Source organism: Penicillium rubens, assembly GCF_028828025.1.
Source record: "Penicillium rubens strain IBT 27055 chromosome Unknown utg000002l_segment0_segment0, whole genome shotgun sequence".
In the NCBI taxonomy this organism is placed as follows: domain Eukaryota; kingdom Fungi; phylum Ascomycota; class Eurotiomycetes; order Eurotiales; family Aspergillaceae; genus Penicillium; species Penicillium rubens.
The window spans coordinates 4,623,959-4,648,599 of NW_026890600.1; the positions used below are offsets into that span (position 1 = coordinate 4,623,959).

The 24,641-nt window shown below is 50.4% G+C and overlaps 10 protein-coding genes across 10 annotated transcripts; 5 read left to right on the top strand and 5 right to left on the bottom strand.

Annotated features, from left to right (window-relative positions):
* Nucleotides 1-304: 304 nt before the first annotated feature.
* Nucleotides 305-1,980, bottom strand: fgaCat (catalase easC; the record flags this gene model as incomplete). The annotated part of the gene is made up of 4 exons (XM_002565975.2): nucleotides 305-1,555; nucleotides 1,617-1,796; nucleotides 1,850-1,902; nucleotides 1,959-1,980. 4 exons carry the CDS (start codon nucleotides 1,978-1,980, stop codon nucleotides 305-307), a joined length of 1,506 nt encoding a protein of 501 aa, XP_002566021.2.
* A 961-nt stretch (nucleotides 1,981-2,941) lies between these two features.
* Nucleotides 2,942-5,020, bottom strand: atg15 (triglyceride lipase ATG15; the record flags this gene model as incomplete). Its single annotated transcript, XM_002565974.1, has 2 exons — nucleotides 2,942-4,786; nucleotides 4,844-5,020. 2 exons carry the CDS (start codon nucleotides 5,018-5,020, stop codon nucleotides 2,942-2,944), a joined length of 2,022 nt encoding a protein of 673 aa, XP_002566020.1.
* A 387-nt stretch (nucleotides 5,021-5,407) lies between these two features.
* N7525_004251 (VPS9 domain-containing protein) lies at nucleotides 5,408-7,644 on the top strand (the record flags this gene model as incomplete). Its single annotated transcript, XM_002565973.2, has 2 exons — nucleotides 5,408-5,703; nucleotides 5,769-7,644. 2 exons carry the CDS (start codon nucleotides 5,408-5,410, stop codon nucleotides 7,642-7,644), a joined length of 2,172 nt encoding a protein of 723 aa, XP_002566019.2.
* Nucleotides 7,645-8,071: 427 nt separating this feature from the next.
* N7525_004252 (uncharacterized protein) lies at nucleotides 8,072-9,676 on the bottom strand (the record flags this gene model as incomplete). Its single annotated transcript, XM_002565972.1, has 1 exon — nucleotides 8,072-9,676. One exon carries the CDS (start codon nucleotides 9,674-9,676, stop codon nucleotides 8,072-8,074), a length of 1,605 nt encoding a protein of 534 aa, XP_002566018.1.
* A 3,384-nt stretch (nucleotides 9,677-13,060) lies between these two features.
* Nucleotides 13,061-13,647, top strand: N7525_004253 (uncharacterized protein; the record flags this gene model as incomplete). Its single annotated transcript, XM_002565970.2, has 2 exons — nucleotides 13,061-13,224; nucleotides 13,275-13,647. The coding sequence occupies 2 exons, from the start codon at nucleotides 13,061-13,063 to the stop codon at nucleotides 13,645-13,647; spliced, it is 537 nt and encodes a 178-aa protein (XP_002566016.2).
* Nucleotides 13,648-13,680: 33 nt separating this feature from the next.
* Nucleotides 13,681-14,871, top strand: N7525_004254 (uncharacterized protein; the record flags this gene model as incomplete). Its single annotated transcript, XM_061212962.1, has 2 exons — nucleotides 13,681-13,873; nucleotides 13,946-14,871. 2 exons carry the CDS (start codon nucleotides 13,681-13,683, stop codon nucleotides 14,869-14,871), a joined length of 1,119 nt encoding a protein of 372 aa, XP_061069983.1.
* Nucleotides 14,872-15,890: 1,019 nt separating this feature from the next.
* On the bottom strand, nucleotides 15,891-17,108 carry N7525_004255 (uncharacterized protein; the record flags this gene model as incomplete). Its single annotated transcript, XM_002565969.2, has 1 exon — nucleotides 15,891-17,108. The coding sequence occupies one exon, from the start codon at nucleotides 17,106-17,108 to the stop codon at nucleotides 15,891-15,893; it is 1,218 nt and encodes a 405-aa protein (XP_002566015.2).
* A 17-nt stretch (nucleotides 17,109-17,125) lies between these two features.
* N7525_004256 (uncharacterized protein) lies at nucleotides 17,126-17,326 on the bottom strand (the record flags this gene model as incomplete). Its single annotated transcript, XM_061212963.1, has 1 exon — nucleotides 17,126-17,326. The coding sequence occupies one exon, from the start codon at nucleotides 17,324-17,326 to the stop codon at nucleotides 17,126-17,128; it is 201 nt and encodes a 66-aa protein (XP_061069984.1).
* Nucleotides 17,327-17,984: 658 nt separating this feature from the next.
* On the top strand, nucleotides 17,985-20,628 carry N7525_004257 (RING-H2 finger protein; the record flags this gene model as incomplete). Its single annotated transcript, XM_002565968.1, has 3 exons — nucleotides 17,985-20,093; nucleotides 20,148-20,423; nucleotides 20,485-20,628. The coding sequence occupies 3 exons, from the start codon at nucleotides 17,985-17,987 to the stop codon at nucleotides 20,626-20,628; spliced, it is 2,529 nt and encodes an 842-aa protein (XP_002566014.1).
* A 794-nt stretch (nucleotides 20,629-21,422) lies between these two features.
* On the top strand, nucleotides 21,423-22,175 carry N7525_004258 (phosphoribosylglycinamide formyltransferase; the record flags this gene model as incomplete). Its single annotated transcript, XM_002565967.2, has 2 exons — nucleotides 21,423-21,833; nucleotides 21,915-22,175. 2 exons carry the CDS (start codon nucleotides 21,423-21,425, stop codon nucleotides 22,173-22,175), a joined length of 672 nt encoding a protein of 223 aa, XP_002566013.1.
* Between the last annotated feature and the right edge of the window lie 2,466 nt (nucleotides 22,176-24,641).

The following is a 24,641-nucleotide window of genomic DNA, read 5'->3' on the forward strand; positions in this document are numbered from 1 at the left end:
TCGGAAATTTATACAAAGGCCATAAGTAATATGTCCAACTTACTCGATGGCGTAGTGTTCATCTCTGCTAGGCAGAATTGCGAGAAGACTAACTTTCAAAGCACAGTGGAAAGCGTTACTGTTTTTAAAATATCGTGTACAAGCCATTCATAGACCTGAAATTTACGAAGAACTCGGTTAGCCCATAATAAAGTATCGTACAAATTCGTAAATCGTATTCAAATTGCTGATATATCTATATGCAGTGATGTGGAGTGAACCCACGATTATTTTGAGTATGAAAACCAAGTAAGGAAAAGTGCAACTACAAACGCGCTGGCGGGGCACCAGTAACATGAGCCTCCGTAGCAGACTGGATGCGAGAACCAAGATCCGCGTTAACACGACGGAACATCTCATAAGTAGCCCTGCGGACACGCTCATCGGCACCGCACAGGTGACCAGAGATGTTACCGACAAAGTTCTCCTGCTGGCCGGGGGTACGGCCAAGGACCTGCCACAGGCCGTTAGCCTGGACGTAGTCCTCTGAGGTCACAGGGTACTGTTCGGCGATGACAGCGCCGGACCACTTCTCGTGTTCCTGGCTAGCCTTGACGGCCTTGTGGGCGAGCGGACGGAAGGTAGAAGGGTAGTTAGGGTTAGCGCCGTAGTTGCCGTTGACGTTCATGTAGCCATCGCGGTGTGTGGGATTGAAGGCTTTGAGCGGGCAGTTGACGGGGATCTGCTCGTAGTTGCCGCCCAGGCGGTGGCGGTGCGTGTCAGGGTAGGAGAAGAGACGGGACTGAAGGACTGGGTCGGCGGAGGGCTCGACACCGGGGACCATGTGAGAGGGGGAGAAAGCGGCCTGTTCAATCTCCGCGAAGTAGTTCTGCGGATTCTTGTTCAGGGTGAAGCGGCCAAATCGGCGCAGAGGCACCTCTTGCTGGGGCCAGACTTTGGTGAGGTCGAAGACGTTCCAACGGAACTTCTCGGCCTGTTCGGGGCTCAGGACTTGCACGTAGCAGGTCCAGGAGGGGTTCTCGCCGCGCTGGATGGCCTCGAATAGGTCCTGGGTGTGCCAGTCCGGGTTCTCAGCGGACAGCTTCGCTGCCTCGTCGTTGGTGAAGGTCTTGTTGCCCTGATCGGTCTTACAGTGGATTTGGACGTAGTTGAACGTGCCATCTGGCTTGATCCACTTGTAGGTGTGGCCGGAGTAGCCGTTCATGTGACGGTAGGAGTACGGGGTACCGCGGTCACTGAACAGGTGCATCACCTGGTGAACGGCCTCGTGGTGGGTGGAAAGGTAATCCCAAAACATGGTGGCATCCTTAAGGTTGGTCTGCGGGTTGCGCTTCTGGGTGTGGATGAAGACGGGGAACTTAGCAGGGTCGCGCAGGAAGAAAACCGGGGTGTTGTTGAACACCCAATCCCAGTTGCCCTCCTCGGTATAGAATTTCATGGCGAATCCGCGAGGATCACGGGCACTGTCCGGGGATCCCTTCTCACCACCGACGGTCGAGAAGCGGGTGAGCATCTTCGTCTTCTTGCCCACACCCTTGAGCATATCAATGATTGTCTATGCGGTATTAGCCTAGTGTTCTCCGCGGAATTATAGAAGTTGCCCAGACGGTACATACGATATCGCTAATATCATCAGTGACCTCAAACTCGCCATAGGCACCAGCACCCTTAGCATGAACCACGCGTTCAGGAATGCGCTCACGGTCAAAGTGTGCCAGCAAATCGATCAGGTGGAAATCCTGCATCAGAAGAGGGCCGTTAGGGCCAATGCGCTGGGCAGCCTGGGGGTCCATGACCTATATGTATATGATTAGACCTTGCGACTCAGGAGGAAGTGAGCTAGGCGTACTGGGCAGCCGTTGGAGGCCGTGTAGACCGGAGTCTCATTGTAGCGGTAGGTTTCTGCGAAGAGAAGACCATTAGTTGGTGTTCTAGGATTTGATGGGTGCAAAACCTACTAGGCTCGTTATCTTGACCCATGATGGCAGATCTATGGAGAAGAGAGGAAGGTCCCGGGAGCACTCTCTGGTTTATATGGCAAAGAAAAAAAGTGTCATGTGGGGAGCCATGGAAAAGTCCTACGGAACCTATGGACCCACCGGGGTTTGATATGGAAATCATCCAACTGTCTATTGGCCCACAAATCAATCTGAATATCAGCTAACATCACTACCTACATGTAGCTTTCTTGATATAGGATGTATCTGCAAAAACGCTGGGCCTCTTACGTGCGCATGAATGGTCGATATCCAATCGCCAATGTCACCCTATCGGGTCCACTCCCCAGAATTGGAGTACTAAAGATGGAATTTGTAAATGGATGGCTAGACTTAAGAGGGAGAGACATTCCGGGGAGGTCAAGTTTTCCCAATTAAGCAGTTCGATCCGAGCTCAAGCTGTCAGTTGAACTTATTCTACCGGGACGATCCGAGATCGGCAAGCCCCGGCTTCCGATCCGGTACGGAGATGACCTTGCAGACTTGTTGAGCAGAGTCAAATACACACTTTTATATTCAACGAATTCATTGATCTAATCTCCATTGCATGATAGCAACCCGAAAAAAATCCCGAAAACCTCCAAGGGTCAGTCCCTCCAAGGTGCTGCGCGAGGTATTGGCTAATATCAACTGTGCCTCGACAGAGTACCTCAAATAGTGCTTCCCTTGGAATTGATCGAAGAAATACTCAAAAAAGTTCTCAGCTGAGTCGTGAGAACAACAAGAAAAAGTCAAAAGCAAAAACAAAAACAAATGCTCGCTCAATGCGCCAATCGTATATCTTGTATATCGCAAGGAAACCCAAAGCAGATTGGGGTCCGAACAAATCGTAAAAGTGCGTGGGTATATCTAGCGCTTGCGGCTTCTCAAGAACCTACAGATCAATCGAAATCAAGGGGACACTGAGAGTATGCTGCAAGTGCATGCATGGGAAGGAATAGGGGTTAGCTGGTAGGAGTGGGCGCCGAGGTAACCGCAGGCGTGTTAGTTGGCTCATCCCAACATCCCCAGAATATTCCCGGGATATGACATGTTGTGGAAATGGGCGTCGAGGTGATAGCGGGCAACGACGTGACCGCAGTCGTGCTAGTTGGCTCATCCCAACATCCCCAGAATATTCCCGGGCTATGACATGTTGTGGAAATGGGCGCCGAGGTGAAAGCGGGCAACGAGGTAACCGCGGTCGTGCTAGTTGGCTCATCCCAACATCCCCAGAATATTCCCGGGCTATGACAGGCTGTGGAAGTGGGCGAGGCAGGATTAGCGGTAGTCGTGGCTACCGTACTTGTTTCGTCACGGCAGCCAAACCACCCTGGGTCGTGACAGCTGGTCGTTGTACTAGTCACCGTGGGCAAAGTGGTAGTCACTGTGGGTGCTGGGGTGGCTGTTGTGGTAGTAGGATCATTGCACCCGAACCAACCAGGAGTCATGCATGTAGTAGTAGTGGCAGTGCTTGTCGTCGTAGTCGTAGTCGTAGTAGTAGCAGTTGTGCTCTCATCCAGACAGCCCCACCACCCGGGGGTCTTGCAGGTAGAAGTTCTGGTGGGAGATGTGGTAGTGGTGGTGGTAGTGGTAGTAGTTGTGATCTCAGAGCCGTTGCTTCGGAAGAACTTCCAGAGTTCGCAATCGAAGCATTCTTCCTCTGCGACACATGAGGGCACGCTGTCATATGTCATAAGAACATCAGATATCACGTTCTCAATCTTGTGGGTACCAAGACCGACACGCCAGCCCTTGTCTGCCACGGTGTCATACGTGCACACCTGTCCAGTGTGACATACTGACTCCATCGCATAGCCGCCCCACGTACATATCGAGTTAATTCCATTGCAGGTTCCCATAAATACTGGGTCTGCTGTATGTCCAAAATGGTAGGCTCCAGTATACTGTCGCGACTGTGGAAATCGTGGGTCATAACCTGGCGGGCTTGGGAGGCCGAGTCGAGCTGCGGGTAATGCTTCTGGGACGGCCTCAAAAGTGACTACAGGCAATCCGAATGTCAATCCAACCAGACTCGTCATGGCGCCACCTAGCGAATGACCCGTCATCCAAATATTTGCATCCGGGTAGATCTCCGTAACATTAGAGTATAGGTCGATCGCTGCCCGGTAATAACGGTCTTCGTCGGTCATAGACTCGATGATGCATGTCAGGTTTGCCGTGAATGTAGCACTCTGACAATCACATGATTGTCTCCATAGGTATGAGCCTCCTTGGCCGCAGCAACAACTAAAGTATAGATTATCGTTGACTTTATCGTTGGTTGTGGTACCGGCGCCATCAAAAAGAGCGGGCGAAGTGCCCTTCAGAGAAATGACAACAGTGCCATTCGTCTTATCGGAGTATATGTGGCCCCTCAGTCCATCCTTTTGCCAACCAAAGCTCCCCGAATAGTTGAATTTGCCATTGATAGTGTGCCACTGTCCTGTTCCAGGCTCCTCAATATAGTCATTTGCGGTCATTTGTGCAAATGTCAAGACGGTCGGCTTGTCTGTAATATTCGGACCAGGCAAGGTGTCCAGGGCCCATTCTTGTGGAGACAAGGCGGCCGCAAAGCCCGAAGACCGCGCAGCTGCCAAGTGACCTTGAATCACCGGGAGTCGTCGGTCGGCTAACCGTTGTATTGTGAGAGGACTGGATGAAGCAAGCAGAGAGGACTCCGATGCAATATATTCTTCTTCGTGCCCATCTTCGGATACAGTTCGAAGGCGAGTATCTGGCTTGACGTCGAGTCTGGCATGGAAGTCGGGTTGTTCATAGGTACCTCGGTGGAAGATATGGCGCAAGGACTATAAGCGGTTATTATAGGTCATCCAGCGTGATACAAGTTGCGTAGGGCATCTTACAAACTCATGGATATCTGGTGTAGCTTCGGCCCCCTTCAAAGGTACCTGGGGCGGGATGATGGGGACTTGCTGAGAGGGTGGATAGTAGCCTGAGGCGTAGGCAGCACCTGATAATACTGCAACCGATAATAATAGGCTGTGGATGCTAAGTTCAAATCGTGACCGTTTTCGAGGCATGATGGGGGTGATGATGAGGATCAAAGTCAAGGAGGCGTGAGCCTATGTGAGTCTATCACGGTTATCGGCAAGGTCACTTATCAAGTGACGCAGTGCGGAGAGCAATCGGCACGTGATGAGTACCCCCAGTGAAGTGACGCGATCTCGCGTGAATCAGATTCCTCGTGAATTTGTGTCTTCTGAAATGACCAGGAGAAAAGCATTCTGTTGCTGATAAGCTGCAGCACCCTCCATGTTTGGTACAGGATACTTCTGATCGCTTTACTTCTGGACAACAGGCTAGAACTTGGCCTCCCAGACGCGGATCAGCACAGGCCTATCAGCTGTACCCGGAAGCGGAGACACGCAGTTAGTGCCTTATAGAACCCCATCGCCCCTGGCTCTAAAATGTCTGGCCCCTCTGAAACTAGCACTCAGCCTTATTTGCATTTAGCACGGTCATTCACCAGAATGGCTGGCTCGGAAGTGAAATTTCCCATTGACCAAGATTCCAAAACAACACCTCTGTCATCACCTGTCAATAATGAGGGGCAGGAAAGTGGACACGATGTATTCGAAAGACGAGGCTCCGCAGACTCCGGCACAGCAGGCGAGGCCCAGGCAGATGATGGCTTTGTGCTTTCGCGAAGCGTACAAGACCCTTCTGAGGAGCTACCGATCGAACTAATCAGCCTGGCAGATCGGTAAGTGTGGTCATATCAGTGCCCTTGTTTCCATGTTTTATCCTGACAGCCTTGTTCGCCAATAGTTTTGTGAATTCCCTGAGCGCCAAAGTACACAACTCGCCCCCCACGATCGAGAAGATCTCCGATCTCTTCCAAGTTTTCTACAGCCGCGCCGAGTCCCACATTGCGACACACATATCTGCTCTCATATCTCGTATCAACCGGGATCTGTCGCCTCAGGTGCCTGTAAAAGCTCCACGAGGAAGCGCACTGTCGAAACTAAGCAGCAAACGCTCTCAAGATGATGTCAGGGCAGGAGCCTCGGGTCGCCAAATGCTGACTGCGTCGGAAGTAGCTGAAAAGCGACAGGCTCGCAGAGCCCTTGAAAACAAACGGAGTGCATTAGAAGAGGCCGCCGAGCGAAGGGTCTGCGAGCTGGTCTATGATAAACTTTGGAGGCACAAAAGTACATTAGATGATGTGCGGGATGAAAAGTTGCGTTCCAAGACTGCAGCTTTGCTGCTGGTCGGCATTAATCTGAAGGACCTTGGGATCGATCTGGACCTTGAAGCAATCGACGAGCAGAAGCAGGACGAGGCGAATGAATTCCTTTGTCAAGCCCGGGAGCATCTTGCGAAGATGAACGATTACAAATACCCCCTTGGAAAGCTTCAGCAGCTCGCAGCGGCGCACAAGGCCATCGTTGACGCTCTTACTAAACTTTTACCGTCCTCTTCTTCTGCGGACGAGATTCTACCCACGTTGATTTATACACTCGTGACGTGCCCTCCTGAAGGGATCAATATTGTCAGCAACTTGGTTTTTATCCAGCGTTTCAGGTCTTCAAACAAAATTGACGGAGAAACGGCTTACTGCTTAACCAATCTAGAGGCTGCAATAAGCTTTTTGGAAAACGTCGATCTTTCTACACTGCGTGCCGATGAGCTGCAGGATGGCCCTCTGAAACCCCCCAGTGAGACAACGACACCATCCGCAGAACATGTCGATCCTTTTCGGCCACCCAAGGAAACTAGCACATCGGCTGTGACGACTGTATCTGCATCGCCGGAATTATCAAAACCAGAGATTAAAGAACCCGCCTCTTCTACATTACCCAGGCCTCAAGCCTCCACCACACCACAGCAACGACGTCTCAGCAACCTTTTCCAACCACCTTCTAAAGTCCTCGGGGCTGCAAATGATGCTGTGCGCACCACTGCTGACCAAAGCTTGAAGAACATTGGTGCTACCTTGGACAGCAGTTTCAACTTTCTGTTTGGTCGTCTGAAGGAAATGCAAAACGTCCAAGGACCTGGCCCGGACGGTAGCGAACCAATACTGCCAAAGACATTGGCCGAAGCTCGCCGTCTGGTGAGCTTGCCGCTTGCCGCTGCAACCAACCAAAACCTGACCCAAGGGGAGCTCGCAGCGATCAATTCTGTTTCCGTGGATGAAAGCACACCCCCACGCAGTAGTTCAAGACTCACAGACCTCTCCAGCGGCCCTGCCCCTAGGGACCGGAGTGTGGATAGCACCCGAACCCAAGGGAGTAGTAAAAAGTCCATCACGGCATCACTGCGGGAAGATTTTGCATCGAGTTCACCCATTAGCCCCACGCCGTTAGAATCAATGCGAAACTTCGGCAACACGCTCAACCCTCTGAACCATATCCCGGGCATGATGAAGAACTTTGGCCGCAACGCACCGGAGACTCCCAGCGGCAGGTCTGTATCTCCATCGGGACTGGACAGACTCAAGCCGTCACCCGCCTCGACAGACGGCACTAGTGGTCCTGTCAGCCCGCTCCCCAACCCTTCGTTGAAAATTGATCCTCCAATCCAGCGCTTCCTTGAGACACAGGATGCATGCGAACTCCGTATTGGGGATGTAGCTGTTCTACTGGAGGACTATAAGAGACTCGCTGCCGCGCTTTATAAACCCGGTGCCGAGGCTCGATAAGTTTCCAAGCTTCTATTACACTATTTAGTCTCATCTCCCTCTCAACGATTGCAGTGGGAGATGGGGTATTCTTGCATTATGGGTCGATGGCGTTATTATATCTGGTATTCCATTTCATTTGGGCGAATAAACCATAGGTTAGATAGCATAGCTTTGGCGAGTGAGCTACGCATTGTCCATATCATACATCATTTTAGCAGGGAAAAAAACAACAACCATTCAGACCAAATTATGAATGCGAACTCGATAAGACCCCACGTAGGACCCCAGGAAATAAACAATAGCAACAAGAAACTTGAAAGCGTAAAAGGGGTATTGAACATGAATAAATCAAGTCCCGCTGTGGGTAATTTGGGGCATAACACGATCATCTCAAACAACATAGGGGTCAATGAAAAGCCAGGCTGAGCAAAAGATCATTCCTTACTCATGAGTGGCGTCCACGCAGAACCTCTGCACCGCCGGTTCTCATCTCAGTCAATTTATTCGTCAACTCCGAACTTTGCGTTTCAACTTGGTCATGGCGGCGCTTGACTTCGCCTTCAAACACAGCAGCTGTGCGGCGGCGAGCACGCCGTAGGTTCTTCATTTCCGAAAGAAGATGGGTGAAACGCTCGATCATTTGATCTCCGCAGTCTTCCCATTCATCCATAGTCATGTGGGACAAGTAATTCTGGCGTTCTTGGTCTGTCAGGGTCAACAGGTGGGAGACGGCATTCTTGGGCTCCTGAGGGTCCGGGAAAGGTGGTGGATTTGGTGGCAACGAAGGTGATTTGGCGATTGGTGGAGGAGGGGTGGGTGATTTGTCAAAGGGCTCAGCTTGGAGCTCGGAAAAAGACTTTTGGTAGAGCACTTCCGGTGGGTAATCTGCTTCAAGGGATCGCTTTTTGGAACGGATGGCAGTGTTGCGGCGGCTACGATGCAGCGGCTCTTCTGGTTCGTGGGAATCTTGCACAAAAAAAGGATCTTGAATGGTGTGATCGACGTCTAGGTCGGTCAAACTGGTCATATCAAAGGCATTGATTGAATGCCCGCCGCTTTCCCGTCGTCCATCCGCTCGTATGGTGCGGTCCATGCCATCGTCGCTTCCACCATCGCTGTCGGTATGTTCCTGGAACGATGTAATGCTGAGTGTCCGGCCAACATCTGGCGGAGGTTGAGAGTTATGGCGAGTAGGTGATGCGTCGAGTTGTTGGTCGAGCTGTTCAAGGAGCGAAGGCTTTGGAGGACTGAAACGTGTCCTGGGTGTTGCTGACGTGGTGTGAGGGAGAACAATCTTCCTGGGCCCCGTAGGAGGAAGCATTTGACCTAATTTACGCGGCTTAGACTTGGGTTGTGGTTGAGTCTGAGGCTCGGGGTCAGAGTCTACATTGACAGACTGCCGCGATGAAGTTCTCTTTCTGCTGGCGGACCAGAAATTCTCCAGGCGCTTGCTCAATGGTTCCCCGGTCGTACGCGGTTTGTGCGACACATTCCAGTTGGGTGCTTCGTCGGGCTTTTCATTATCCCCGCCATCTCCGCCAAGAGATGAAGTCATTTGGCTTCCAAAGTCATCGAAGTCATCCGAATCAAAACCGGCCTTTTTCATAGCTTGGTCGCCCAGGCCTTCGTACCAGTTAGACCCGTAAGTATGCCGTGAAGGCTGCGGCTGGTACATTGGTTGTGGATCCGGGTTGGTGTAGGCAGCATTAGTACTTGACGCTGCCTGAGATTTGTTGTCGTCAAATCCGTAGACACTAGTCCCTGCCACAGTTGAATCATCAATCGCCTCCACGTCTGTATCAAACATGCTCTCCCGCTGCATCCCATGCGTAGGGAGACTGCGGGGCTGATTTGGGAATTGGGATGCACCACGAAATTCTAGCGACCCAGCTCTACCATTGGCACCTGGAGGGGCTGGGTCGACTAGCTGGGTGACAGGTACCTCGACTCTGGCCTGTTCTGCACGTTGCTGGCGCGACTGGGTGGCTTGGTCGGGGGCTCCGCGAGCCTGCCCACCTTCTTTGGAGTGGACATAATCGCCAACCCCCATGATATTGTGAAGCTGGCTATCTTAGGGGAAATGAATAAATGTGTTCTCTTTTCTTGATGACACCCGAAAGACGGCAGGATCAGTCACACGGTAAGGTTGTTGGGCAAACGCGATATCGCCGCGTAGTCACGTGCCGATTATTCCAAACTGAGATTCTGTAAGGATCGTATGGTTTCTGTTAGATAGTACTAGCTGGGCAATATGGATGTATAGTGTAATTATATCATAAAGAAGCCCTCGCCTCCTATCTAATAAAACCCCTTTTCCGTTTCCGGTCGCTCCCTAGGAAGCTTATGCCTTAGGCTATAGCGTATGTATAACTAAACCATATAAACCGTTCGGGACGACAATGCACAATGCTTCGAAGCCACCTGAGGCACTTGCTCTACATCTGCTATTGAAGGCTCAATTTTGCTCTCTATCATAACTCGGTCGTAAAAACCCGGCTTTCCGACACAGCCTGGTTCCTCTTGCTGCCGGGGGGGTTCCCAGTATCCAAAGGGGGTGTCCCTCTATCAATTCCCTTTTTCTAATATCGGTGACATCCAAAAGGACATCCCCACAACGGCTTCTTCTTCCTTTTGCAGTCACAGTCCAACCTATTGAATGACCCGCTGTCCTTTCCTATCATTTTGTCGAACCAGTCCTCTATTTCTAGATTCCATCAGTAACCGCAATGACTAAATAGGGAGGCACTACTAACCTTTGTTTTCCTTGAGGTCTAGAATGCGATAACCCGGGCAGTGAGAAATTGGCCTCAAACGGGAAATCCATTCTTTCAACGAAAGATTAGCCTTGCGAATGTCAAAATCCACTCGGCCGCTTTGTCCGTTTCCATTGACTCTTTCGAAATAATAATAATTGCCGTCACAGATAATATCCTCCAATAAGAGTGTTTCTAGAGATAGCTCGTTCTGTAAAATGTCCAAAAGGCTAGACAGACAAGTCACCTTTTCTTCGTTGCGTCTCCATGCCATTTGGGTTTCCCACATCGGACAGACTGAGCCTCGAGCAAATTCAGGTGGAGAATATGGGTGATAAGTGGATAGCCACTTTGCGCTTGGATATTCTTCTGTCGTCGACTCAGAGGATTCGGAGGTCGAGGAATGCTGTGGGGATTGGGGTGCACTTTCTGCCCATGCTGTTTCAGATACTGGCCGTACTGGTAGGGGGGCTGGTCCATATTCCGGCGAAGCTACGGTCGGTGTGGACAATGGTGATGGTGAAAAAAATGGCGCAGTTGGTACATACGGCGGAGTTGGTACATACGGCGAAGTTGGTACATACGGCGAAGTTGGTACAAACGGCGAAGTTGGTACATACGGCGAAGTTGGTACATACGATGGCGAAGTGAACTGAGACGCTGGTGATGTCAGAGAGAATCCAGCGCCGCAAGGTGTGTTGGTATGTTGCGACCTAGGTTTTTCTGCAGCTCTCAACTCCTCGCTGCGTATTGTCACCCGTTCAAGTGTAAGAGTGACCAGAGTTTTCTTTACACTATGCAATAGTGATTCCAAAGAGTTGAAATAGATATCGAGCTCGTGAATATGAAGCTCTCGGAGTCGAGTGAAGCTAATGTTATGGAACATGTTTCCAACGTAGCTTTTTGCCGGATAGGCAGGCATATGATCTTGCGACAGAACCAGCCCCTCCAGTTGAGGTGCAAGTTTCGTGAGAAATTTCAGCCAAGCCGCCTCATTGAGATCAATACATAAATGAAGATCCTCTAGGCCTTTCAAAGTAGAGAGTAGAGAGTCAAATTGTTCTTCGGAGAGGGCAATCCTGGGGCCGATATCACCACAGAAATTGGAATCGCAGGTATACAGCTTTCGGGGTCTGCAGCTTGAGCCACATAACGCAAGAAAAAGCTTCGACAATGCCAAGGAGTTCAGTTTCCTTATCTGGCTATGCTGACCGGTATGTGTAAAATGTTCCAGGCTGTAAACATCGAATCGAAAATCAATCCGGCTCATCATCTGTCGCCTTCCCAAGAATGGAACTGTCTGCTGCCGTGGATCAAGCAAAAATTCTGTTCTGTAATGTGCGAGTCCTATTGTTTGGAGGTTCTGAAATCGATCCATGCATTCCCGAAGTCGAACACTGAACGCTTCTGATTCTAGCAGGTTGGAATTATCCGCAAGCATGGCTTTGTGGATAGCATGCCGGCTTTCCAGCTCATCGCCATTGACTTGTCGGCAGCTTTTTGATGATATAGATACCATGCCGAGGGGCATTTCAGTACCATTGAACACAGTTGGTATCATCCATAGCTCTTGGACATGCTCGCGGAGACCATTTGACTTGGATAGTTCTTCCAATTCATGGAGACTTTCGCTTGTCATAATGAAACGGATTTTTCGGTAAAAGGTCTCCGCGAAATTCTCCAGTGAGTTTCTGTACAAAGCGCGGCACGATAACCTCAGGGCGACCAATTGCTGGAAATCCAACTGGTTACATATCTTTGAGATCAATTCCACGGGCAGAGCTGCAATGGACATTTTGGCTGCGCGCGTGGCGTTTCAAGATTGAGAACAATGATAATAAGAGGCTCGATTTGTTATCCGCAGAAATGAGTGTTAATCAGCCTTACTCTCTAGGGCTCCGGGCTCCCTTTGACGAGAAAGCGAAAGCAAGGTAAGATTTCTGCGCTGAGAGATAATAAGAAGAGTAGTATTATTTGTTAGTGGCTACAAGCCCTGGAGGAAAAGAACGATGACTAAGTTGATACAAATCCCGAGGTCATACCTACCTAGGTAGGTACATACGGCAGGCAGCGGCGGCAAAAATGAACAGGGGAACAGACAACTTCACAAGTCTCTGGAAATTCACGTCTCCAGGCCAATTATTAGGCAGAGAGCTCTCTTCCCTCTTTTCTATTTTTTTCTATTGCATATTTAGTGTAGGTTTAGTGTGACACTAGTCCCAAACTGGTAGAACCCGCTTATTGAAGCTTCCGGGTGACGGGCATTGCAAGCTGGATATCGGATCATGCGGCATCTCTGGTAAAAAAACGAAGGGGACAGTGCAGAGTGAGTGGGGCTGCAGTAGTCGGTGGGGGCCAGATTATAAGAAATGGGGCGGCGACGAGTGCAAGATAGAGAGGCAGAATAATGAAAAATTGAGAGAAAGGGAGGAGAGCAGCGAAGACGGGTCTTTTATGTCGGAGGGCGTTGAAGGGAAGTTACGTGACGGCGTATTGGGGCACTAAACCCCAAATGGCAAAACTAACCATATCTAGTAATTCACAGGTCCAACTACAAACCTTATCGTGTACAACATAGCTGTTTCCTGGCAAGCTCTCACCTTGCTCAATTGATAAGTGAACCTGCATCAGGCAACATCTACGTGACTGAATGTTTTTTTTACTACTATTGTTTCTGAACAATGGTGAAGTTTTTCCGGAGACTCGCCATTAGTCCAAGTGTATCATCCGCTCCCTGTTTGCGGAGACCGTTGATCTGTTCCAGTGCTTCCTCCCGCCATCACTTATCCACCAGCCCACCAGCATTCCGCGAGGAATACTTTCGAAATACATCGCGACGATGGATGTAGGTGAAGACTATTATTGCTTTGATCGTAACCACTGACTTCCAGCTAGATTCAACGAGACCGACCGCTTGAACGAACGATACGTCAAGTTTCGACCAACAGAGCTCCAACGGATCGCCGGCGAAGCAGTAAAACAAGTCTATTGCCCTGGTATTACTAAGTTTGCAGAGGGAGGCTTCAACAAAGTGTTTCTTCTGCGAGCAAAGAATGGCCGTGAAGTGATCGCGCGAATTCCGACTCCCATTGCCGGGCCTCCTCATTATACAACCGCCAGTGAGGTGGCCACCATGAACTTCTTACGATCTGTCCTTAAACTTCCTGTACCAGAGGTCTTAGCTTACTCAACAACATTGAATAATGCCATCGGAGCAGAGTATATTCTGATGGAGCGAGTGAAGGGGGAGAGTCTTTCTTCACGGTAATTATCTCTCACTACCGACGAGACAAAAGATATCATGACACAGATCGCAGATATAGAGAGGAAGATTTTTGACTTCCATTTTCCTGCATATGGAAGCTTATATCACAAGAAGGACCTTGCCGGGGAAACCCAGATACCAATCGTGGAGGATTTCTGTATCGGCCCTGTGTCTGCTCGGCAGTTTTGGCATGGCGAACGAAGCAAAACCGAAATTGACCGTGGACCCTGTACGTTCCTCCCTTTCCCCCTTTCCCCCTTTCCCCTCTGTTATCCCTATGACCGGGACTGATTGTTGTCAGGGCTTTCACCTAAGGACTGTGTCACGTCCGCGGCTCGCCGAGAGATGGCTGTCATTCAGCACCACGCCAAAGCTCAGCCTCGCCAAACTTTTCTTTTACCGACTAATCATAACATTCTTCCCTCTGAGCACACCTCGTTACTTACGCGATTCCTACAATTAGTGCCTCATATAACCCGGCCAGGTTCTTACAGCGTTCCGACGCTGAGACACCCTGATTTGAGTCTAAGCAACATTTTGTTGGCACCTGGATCAACCAAAATCATCAGTATCATCGATTGGCAGGATGCTGTGGTATTCCCCCGCTTCATGCAAGTGGGTTATCCCGCATTCTGTGAGCATGATTCCTCCCGACCTCAAAGTATGCATATTCCATCTCTTCCCGATGATTTCGATAAGATGGGAATCGAACAACAGAGACAATGCAGAACCGTCTTTCGCTGGGAAGAGGCCAACCTTTACTACACAGCCGCGACAGGCGTATACAATGAGGAACACATGAATTTGTTGAGACTTCCTCATCTCGGAATGCGGCAGTATCTCCTTCGCCAGACAGGGTATCCCTGGGACGCAGACTTAATCAACTTACGTGCTGCGTTAGTAGGTATCACGACTCCATCGGTATGGAGCAGCATCTCCTCGGCCGCTTGTCCGGTTGTGTTCAGCGACGAAGAACGAGAGGCTGCCATGGTGGAATCGCAGGAATGGAATGAGTCTGAACAGCTATTGTCCCAGGTTAGAGACCATTTCGATATAGACCTGGAAGGCGGTACCGAGCCAGAAAACTTTGAGAGGGCGGCGGAGGGCAATCGACAGTTTCGTATGGAAATGGTTCGGCAAGCAGAAGTGGACGAGCGGGAGTTAACTTGGCGAAACTGGCCGTATAAAGACGATGAGGATGACAGCATGCCTCCCGGGGATATCTAACTTTTGATGCGAATAAACTATGCTTATTTGATAAAGTAGAAAAGGTCCTCCATTGCAGGGCTCCTGGACGATCCCATAACATGTCGAAGTATCAAATTTCAAAAGCAAGTATGGCAATCTCTTCCAGAAGACGCATTCAAGAAATCCATGTCAAATTCATTCGAGCAGTCAACGGTCACTTCTTCCGCAAGCTCATTGAGGCTAATAACGTCTCAGCCTCACTAAATTCATGGAATTGACCTTGGAGGTACGGCGCATGCCCCGAAAATGAAAGACTCGGACGCCTGTGCTGGCTAGGTAGAAACGCATGGGCTGGCGCGGGTCTATCCGACTGTGATTTCGAGTTTTCACCGACCGGGTGGAGAAGGTCAGGAGAGACCGACGATGACGACAGCTATGCGCTTGGCCAGGCAATAGGGAGCCATTCTGTGAAACAGGGGCTATGCAATGCAACCTCAGGTGGGGCGGCCGGAGAGGGATATACCGTCGAGAGTATACCGGCACTTCGCGGATTTGAAGGAGGCCCGCGGAATCAGAGACAAAAAAGGGAGACCCATATATCTTCGTAGCATGGTGCTCAGTCACCGCCCTAGAGAAGGAGTAGGATTTGCGACACGAAAGAACAGGATGCTGTATCATCCTGGTGGTTACGCTTCCGGGTGACAGGCATGGCAAGCTGGATATCGGATCATGCGGTATCTCTGGTAAAAAAAAGAAGGGGGGGGGGCAGTGCGTCGGGTTGAAAGCAAATGCGCAGTAGTCGGTGGGGGCGAGAGTAAAAGACATGGGGCGGCGATGAGTGCAAGATAGAGAGGCAGAATAATGAAAAATTGAGAGGAAGGGAGGAGAGCAGCCAGCGCAGACGGGTCTTTTATGTCGGAGGGCGTTGAAGGGAGGTTACGTGACGGCGTATCGGGTTGCTAAACCCGAAAGGTCAAAACCGCATATAGTAATCCATAGGTCCGCCGTTTACATGACAACCCATGGGAAAAGACATCGAGATCATCTCAACAAGGACCTCAATCAGCAGAGTCATCATCAATATGAAGGCTCTCCATATTGTATGCCACACTCCTGCCTCGTTTCTTGGCCTTCTCGAAGAGCTCAATCGACCTTTGGACTTCGACTGCTTTCTTTTCAGTTGCCAGTCTGTACTCACGTCTCGCTTCGAGGGAGCTGGGGGTTTCATCCATGAGCATCCGGTCAGGGTCGTCGTTCTCTTCAAAGTCCACAGGTAATGATAGCGCAGATAGTAACAGATCTCCGATCCACAAACAGATCATGCCTCTGAGCTCCAGCAATTCAGGAGAGTCGGAGTATGGAGGAGATCCCAGGAGCTGGTCCATACGCGCAGCAATCTGCTGCGCCTTTTCCAATTCCAATGCCCTGGTTGCTGTGATGGCAGCATCTGTCTTGTTTAGTGACTTCCGACGGTGGCCAAATTCGGATTCTGAGTTTTCGTCCTCAGAAAACTCCTCAGGCTCTTCTTCTTGGCGAAGAGAAATATTCTTCCTAGTCATCTTGCTTTCTTCCTGAGTGATATACACCCAAAGCCCAAACATCGCAGGGTAGAAGTGCAAAGAGGAAATCGACTGTGGCGAAGATTTCGTGAACGGATGGTTGAGAATAAGGCGGTCATAATATTCTTTGGCTGCTGCAAAACCCTTGGTGGTAAAATTTATGGGTGTGCTTTCCATCGGATTCGGCACCTTGGTGGTACCAGGATTGGCTGAAGTTTTCTGTTCGTCACGCCGTAGCAAGATTTCAGCACCAATGCCCCACCTTGCTTCGTTGCGGACATCCATCTGAAAGCCTCTGTAATCTTCGCGCAAGATCAAGCCCCAGGCTCGTCCAGCTCGGACATAATCACCTTGGAGCATACATCGATGTAAGATCGCTGTCAACGCACCCAGATGTTGGAAGCGAATGTTGCCTTGCTGGGCCGACTGAGGAGGATAGATTGGAGGTGATAATGCCGCCAAGTCTTTGAGGCGACGTGAGGTAGTCTCTCTTCTCAATTGCTCCTCCTTATCTGCTTCATGGGGGAAATGGCCTTTCGGCAATTCTTGGTGGAATGGGAAACCTGCAACTCGGTACTGATGGGATTCATTCGGCGTCAATACTAAGGGGGGGCCCAGCGGGCTCAGATTCCGTAGCTGAGGCGATATCAGTCGTTTCTTCGCCATCCAGATCGCTTTCACTCCACCCGACACTCTTTTTGCGTTTCCGGCGGTCATATTGAGATACGCGAGTGCTAGGCGGCTGGAGCCAAGGCGGTAATGGCAGAGAAAAAACCGAAGACGACGGCGTAGCCATATGCCCAAGATGGGGCATATTCCATGCGCCCGAAGAAATTTAGAGCCGTAGTAAAGTCCGTACTAGGGCCTAGGCTATGATTGCCCCAATTGATGGTTTGCGCATTTGTCAGAAGACGGGTGGTGGAACCTTGGAACATGACGGAATGAAGATATGGTGCCTCAGGCATAAAAGTCGAAGCAAACGAGGCAAACATCATCACTTATCGTCCTTCTATCAATTGCCTGCTTTGATATGACTCCTCTACTCCTCCTTTTCCTTTTCCTTTTCCTCTAGTTCCCCCTTTTCATTTTGCCCAGCGCTCCTTTACCTCCTTTCGCTTTTGCCACTTGCTGGCTGTTCTTTCCCGAGCGTGGTTACCTAGATCCCCGAGATTCAAGGCTCGGCGGTTATACCACTCGGAGTGTGGGCTGTGCCTGGACTCGTCAGACAGTTTGAGACCTCTGGCCGCTGTTGCTCGTATTGGGCAGTGAAATTGTCTTACACATTTTGTACCTGTCGCAAATAACCCGGTAACCGCCAACTCCCTGTCTGCTCTCCACTCCTTTGTTCCAAAGCTCCGGCACATACGGCTTCTTCTGAACCAACACCCGAGAATCGACTGCATCGATCTTGTCAGCTTGAGCAAGGAATCAATACCTGTTTCATATATCACTCAGGTACTTTTACTTGTCATATCCATCTCATAGGTTCAACCAAATATCGATACGGTCGCCGCTACCAGCCATATGGTTCTCGCGTGGCGATGAATAGTCATTGACACTCTGCATCACTCCGACGGCCACAACTCTGTTACTATGGGACAGTCCTCTTCTACGCAACGTGATCTATCCAACTCTGGCTACTCGACACACCTTGCACCTTTCCCGACACAGCGTGGCCCTAACACAAGGGATGAAAACATGAATTATAGACAGGCGGCTGAACACAACGGAGAGAGCGGTTTGCCACCCCGAACAGAAATGAACACACACACCGGGGGCGACCAAGATATGGCATCCGATCGGCCAAGCTGGTCGCTCCCCCAGGGCTCGCAACCCATGCGGAGCATCGAAGAGGAGGGCGCGCCCGAATATGAATTCCCACCCCGCGAATACCGCACTGCGGCATTTGCTCGAATGGCAGCACGAAGACAATCGACCATGTCAAGGCTGGGATCTAGGCTTCTTCCAAATTCAGTCATTCGTGGACTTCTCAACAGTCAAGAAGAGACTCCGGCGGAGGGACATGCACATCGACATGGCCTAGTTCCTATGCCCATTCCAAGATCTGAGACTGCCCACACATCCGGTCGGTTTAGTGCGTTCAACTCACTTAGCCCTAGAGGAATTACTCGGCGCCGATCTGGTCGTGCGCCATATTTTATTCCACCCCGCGCGGAGTCCGCTGGAATTCCAGATGCACCAGCAAACCCGCCATTCATCGACTCTCCCTCTCAAACACCCGAGCCCACAAGAGCATCCTGGCGCCGTAGTGTCAGGCTACAACGCATGCGCCATTCGATTTCATCTCCCATTTCTCACATGTTCGGCCAGCCACACTCGGATTTGCGGCCGCACGAAAGCCCGGAATTACAAATGTCAGATCCCTTATTTGATGATAGGGCTATGGACACGCGTCTGGACTTCGGCGAGCCCCCTCACGAGCTGGATTCCGTAGAGCCAGCCATCCAGGCTGAGAGACCAGCAACTGCTTCATCTTCCGCCCAGCCAAGTCCCGCTTTGATGCGCCGGTTGCCCGGGATTATCCGAGCGAGATCATCCAGAGTCCTTCGACGAGAGGAGCAAACTCCTCTGTCAAGGGTTCTTCAGCTTGCCGCGTCCGCAATTGCAGCTCAGTTATCCGGCACTGCCGGCCCAGCGTTGCCTAATATCCAGGCATTGGGCAATGATGGGATAGATGGCTCTTTGGAGAACTTCATCCAGAGTTTGCAGCATGCAACTTCTGCACAGGCTCAGCCGCCTACAACAGGAGAAGGGCCGAGCAATACTGCAAACGAAGCACCCTCACATCCCGTCAATTTCTTGCGCGTATTCCGGTTTGCCAATTCGGAATCTCCAACGGGCCCAGGCGCTTCAGGGCAGAGCGCGAATGGTGTCGGCGAACGTGGGACCGAAACGGATGGAATGGACATTGACGAACCTGCCGAAGGTGAAGGACGAACAGTTACACTGGTCGTTGTTGGAGTTCGGTCCGTGCCCGCTGGAAACGGAGGTCATACTGGGCACCAACAGCCTCCAAGTCCGGCCCCCGGTCTAGATGCCCTGCTCGGCCTACCATTTTTGCCACCTAATACTATCCCACGGCCTCAAGATGCCACTGGTGAAACTAGCCAGCGAGGCGACGTGCGATCTAGATTGAATCTTCCTCGGCAGCCAGGCCATGCAGGAGTACACGCCCCGGCCGAAGCTGCAGAATTTCCACGCCCGTCGGTCCCCAATGCCTTTAGAAGAATGTCTGACACTGGGCCCCGTGCTGCATTCCCATCCCATCATCCTTCTGGTTTCTCCGAGAGCCCCCCGGGACCGCACCCACCTCCATCAACCCCAGCTGAACAGGGGATGTCTGCTTTATCCTCCGGCACTTCGACTCCGAGCCGTAGACCATCCTCTGCTTCAGCAATTGCTCCAGATACTCTACCTCATCTCTATGAAGGCCGGGAAATGCAACCGACGGCTGAGACTTTGGAAGAGCCGGCGACATTCAATACCGCTCGTCAGCGGCGCCGAAGCGATTCTGAGTATGCTCGTCATCGGGCCCTCGGCTCCGGCGCTGTTCGACGCAATGGCATGGTTGAGCCCGATCAACCTCCACCAAGCGGAGGTCGCAGTTGGTTAATCTATGTTGTTGGAACCAACCTCTCCGAAAATCACCCGGCTCTGACCACACCAAGCCTTTTCACCGATGTAAGAATGCCCTACTGGTCTTTGTCAGGAACCTGGTTGCTAATGTTTAAACAGAACCCGACCTACGAGGATATGATCCTACTCTCATCACTGTTGGGTCCAGCCAAACCCCCCGTCGCCTCCCAAACCGACGTCAACTCCGCCGGTGGACTATTCCGCCTTGTCGAGTATGCGGGTTCATTGGTCGCCGAAGCGGTGGAAGGCGCTGGCGCCATTCAAATTCAGGACGGGGAGCGTTGTTTGATCTGCTTGAGTGATTATGAAGTGGCCGAGGAAGTTCGAGAGCTGGGTAAATGCAAGCATGTCTTCCACAAGGACTGCATAGACCAGGTTTGTTGCCCTTTGCCCATTTTACTTGAATCTGTTCGATTTGCTGACCGTTATGTCGTAGTGGTTAACCACCGGGAGAAACTCTTGTCCTCTTTGCCGAGGCCAGGGTGTCAACGAAACTCCCAGAAACGACTCCAACACCCATAACTCGCCGCCCAATCCTGCACCCGCGCCTACTCCTGGTCTAGATGGCACAGCCGTATGATCCCTTCTATCTCCTAGCAAGCATGGTCAAAACCAGCCATGTGAGCAACCCCCGACTTTGACTTTTGAATTCTTCTCCATTTTAGCTTTAGCATGCAGCGTGTGCTTAGAACCTTTAACGATTTTTTTTCCATGGATATCCCCTTTGCATTTCATTGCTGTGCATCGACTTTGGGTGCTTTTATCATGTTCGGTTATTGAATATTCGTTCTCGGGGCCTAGAAACAAGGAACTCTGTCTTGGAACGCAACTCAAGACTTCGAGTCCCGGGAATGTTAGTCTTTTCGTCTATTAATTCTTGGTTTTCCTTTGTTCGGTGTGTTGTCGTAGATTTACACTCTAGCCATACTCATGGCTCTATCTGGCCAGGGAATGTTTCACATATTGAGATACTTGTACAAACAACATAATGCTATGCAGCCAGCCTTGGATAATTTTGTTATCATGATTATTGCTTCTTGATGTTCCTCGTATACATGGTAGTATCTCATCTAATTACAGTCCTCTCCAGGGCTCCGAGGCCGGTCTTGCCCCGGGGCCCCGCGGCCGACTTAGGTAATCCAAAAAATCACCCAACTCTATTGCCCGCGGACTAGCTTGCAGTGGTCTTGTGCTATTTCGTTTATTCTCTAAGCTGGGGAGGAACATCTGCAGTCTCACTATCAAAGGCAATACTCAATTGACCTCACTGCAATCGAAGAAAGTTCAACCGTGCTTCCTACCCTTTCAACCTCCGAGTTCTGCAATTTCACGAAAACCCCCACCATACAACCCACCGGGGACCTATAATCCGCCATGACCTCCCCAATTCGTGTCACAGTCCTCATCTCCGGCAATGGCTCAAACCTACAAGCTGTGATCGACAAAGTGACCGCAGGTCAGTTAAACGCAACAATCGTCCGCGTAATCTCCAACCGCAAGACCGCATTCGGTCTCGAGCGCGCAAGCAAGGCCAACATCCCAACCGAATACCACAACCTTGTCAAGTACAAGAAGCAGCACCCCGCGACGCCGGAGGGTGTTCAAGCTGCGCGCGAGGAATACGATGCCGAGCTCGCGAGGCTGATCCTTGCCGACGCGCCGGAGCTAGTCGTGTGTCTCGGCTTCATGCACATTCTCTCGCCGCAGTTCTTGGAGCCTCTCGAGGCAGCTAAGACGAGGATTATTAACTTGCACCCCGCCTTGCCGGGGGCGTTCAATGGCGTTGTAAGTCATAGAGTTCCTTTTTTTGGGATCGTACCTTGTTAGCTAGGATTGTATGCTGATATGTCTTTTTCTGATCATTAGAATGCGATTGAACGTGCTCATGCTGCGTGGTTGGAGGGCCAAATTGACAAGACCGGTGTTATGATGCACGATGTCATCTCGGAGGTGGATATGGGCACACCAATTCTGGTGCGGGAGATCCCTTTCCGAAAGGGCCAGGACGAGAACCTCGAGGCCTTTGAAACTCGGGTCCATGAAACCGAGTGGGGGGTTGTTGTTGAAGGAGTGGATAAAGTGTTGAAGGAATTGATGGCGCAGAAACAAAAAGCCTCAAGTGCATAAATGCCCATTTGTCTTGGATGGCGTAATTCCGCATAGTGGACGAAGGGACGCCGCGGTTCTCGATCTGCACTTGTTGTGACAAATGATCGACCCAGGACTACAAATCCCGAATGATGCCATTGTCGGGGCTGTTGACGATTTATGACTATATACTCCGTATATCTTGTATGATTGCAGCAAACAAAAACCACACATATGATCATATCGCATGCTCGTGTACATTTCACGCGCTTTGGAACCCAACTTGGAGATCAGAGCCGCGGCCGGCATGGGCTTCCCGCCAGAGAGAAGCCAGGAACGTGCCAAGACTACTGATCCAACATTCAGACATACTTTGTGACCCATGTGGGCAATCATGTCTGTCTCATGGTAATTATAGTGGAAATGAGAAACGGAGGATCCTAGCTCAAATGGCCCCGCAAGCAGAACTGGATATGAAATTGCAAGCATTTCACCGGTCGAATTATCATCACATGCTAGGGCTGCACGGCTGATTTAGCTGCACTTTAGCCCTTCCCTTCTCCAATAAGGGAAATGCCACCTACATATGTGGGTATCCTCTGGAATTCCATTCCTAGACGCAGGTCACGCGACACACATGTATGACCACCCCTTGTCTATGTAGATAGGAGAGACTGCAAACCTCAGCTCAGGCAAGTAGTCTAGAGAGAACTCCGAAAGTCGAGGGAAAATCATAGCGAAAGAGGAAAGGTGCCATGCAGTGCAACCCAAACCAGAAAGTGGGCGATCAGAGCGTTGCAACGCTAAACTGGCCGTTGGGCCTATGATCGTGGCGTAAATGTGAGAGATCACAGCCAATTCCCAACGTCCTGCTTCTCTGATGGCTCCACCATTCCCCTTTCCCTCGGAGGTTGGGCTTGATGGTGGATTATGTGGGTTGCTTTTGGTCCCCGAATTCACCGGCGTCAACTCAATTAGATGGTGTCCCGTCATTTGAGATCGGCGAATAGCATACCACATAACTATATTGGGTGCGGGCTGGGATCTGCCTTGGCCCAGTTTGAGAGCTCTGGTAGTGGTGTTGTTTGCTTGTTTCTCGAGTCTTGATAGATCACAACTGAACCATTGTACAACGTATAACATATAATTCAGAAGGTACTAGGTATATAGGAAGATCATTACTTGATACCGTTTTACACTGGAAGTCGGGGTAATAAGCTCCGACTACCGAGAATGGAACGGGCCTTTTGGTTCTGTATAAATTCTCATTTCAGCCACTTTATATCCACCTACTAGTGGCCAATCCAGAACCAGGAGGGCTATCATAAAAGGGAAAAAACCACAATTCTGTGTCAGTACTTTGTACTTTGCACATATTAAACCGCTGTGGTAGCCAATAGAAGACTTCGGTTGTAAGCTCCCGGGCCGATATGATTTTGCATGTTTCCACCAGATTAAGGACACGCTTTTCTTCGTGGCGCACAATATAAACCGATAATTTAACCGTCTATATTATGCAGCACTCTCTGTTGGAGACCAAATCAACAGGACTAAAAGATAGAAAGCGTTAGAGCGTTAGGAGTATAAAAGTCCTTCATGTTCGCACCTTGCAAGTCAGTATACAACATATATTGTATGATCTCCAATGAATCCACCAGGGAACCACGTTTTGCCTGCTGATCTCACTGTCAGCGGTCCCTGGAACTTTGTTGCTCTCGAAATGATACCGAATCGGGCATAGTGGCAAAGGGGGTGGGGACGCAGATATTTACCTAGGTAACTTATGCCATGGATCTATCTTGTATGTTGTATGTTATATGACAATTTCGCAGATATGTATTACCTAGATTGCTTGATGCATGATGTACAGTATTTCGTACGGAGGATATGTAAAGAAGTTGCGAGCCAAAAGATAGTCAAAAAGAAAGCCAAATAGAAAATTCCTCTTACGGAGCCTCACAGTGGTACGCACATGGGTGTCATGGAGGTCACCTAGCGTGGTCTTAGCCCGGATTATCTCTCACCCACATGGAGATGAAATGCTCGTGCACGGCCCAGATATTTAGGGGATGAATGTGGCCAGAGCTTTGGAACCCTGGAATATCTGTATGTTGTACTGTCTGGGTATCATTTTCGGGCGTTGGATGGGGTTGCAATCTACATCGTGCATATCCATACAATTCCTATTCCGCCCCATTACCCTGATATTTCCATCTTTACTAATATTGCAAGTCAAAGTAGGGATCATGAAGCGTCCCGGACTGATTCATCTGAATTGAGATACTTGAGCCGATATTGGAGTTGATCCAAGGGTTCGAAGGGCGTTAGTCTTTTTTCTCTCTCTTTCGATCTACTCCGTACTAGGCCCACCCTCTCTGTCAATGCATCGTCGATCAGTCAAAGTGCCGGTTGAAAATCCCCGGACATATCATAGCCGGAATTGGGAAGTCAAACGAGGCGGAAATGGTGAACTAACAGCTTACAGCTGCATCTTGCGCGGTGTTT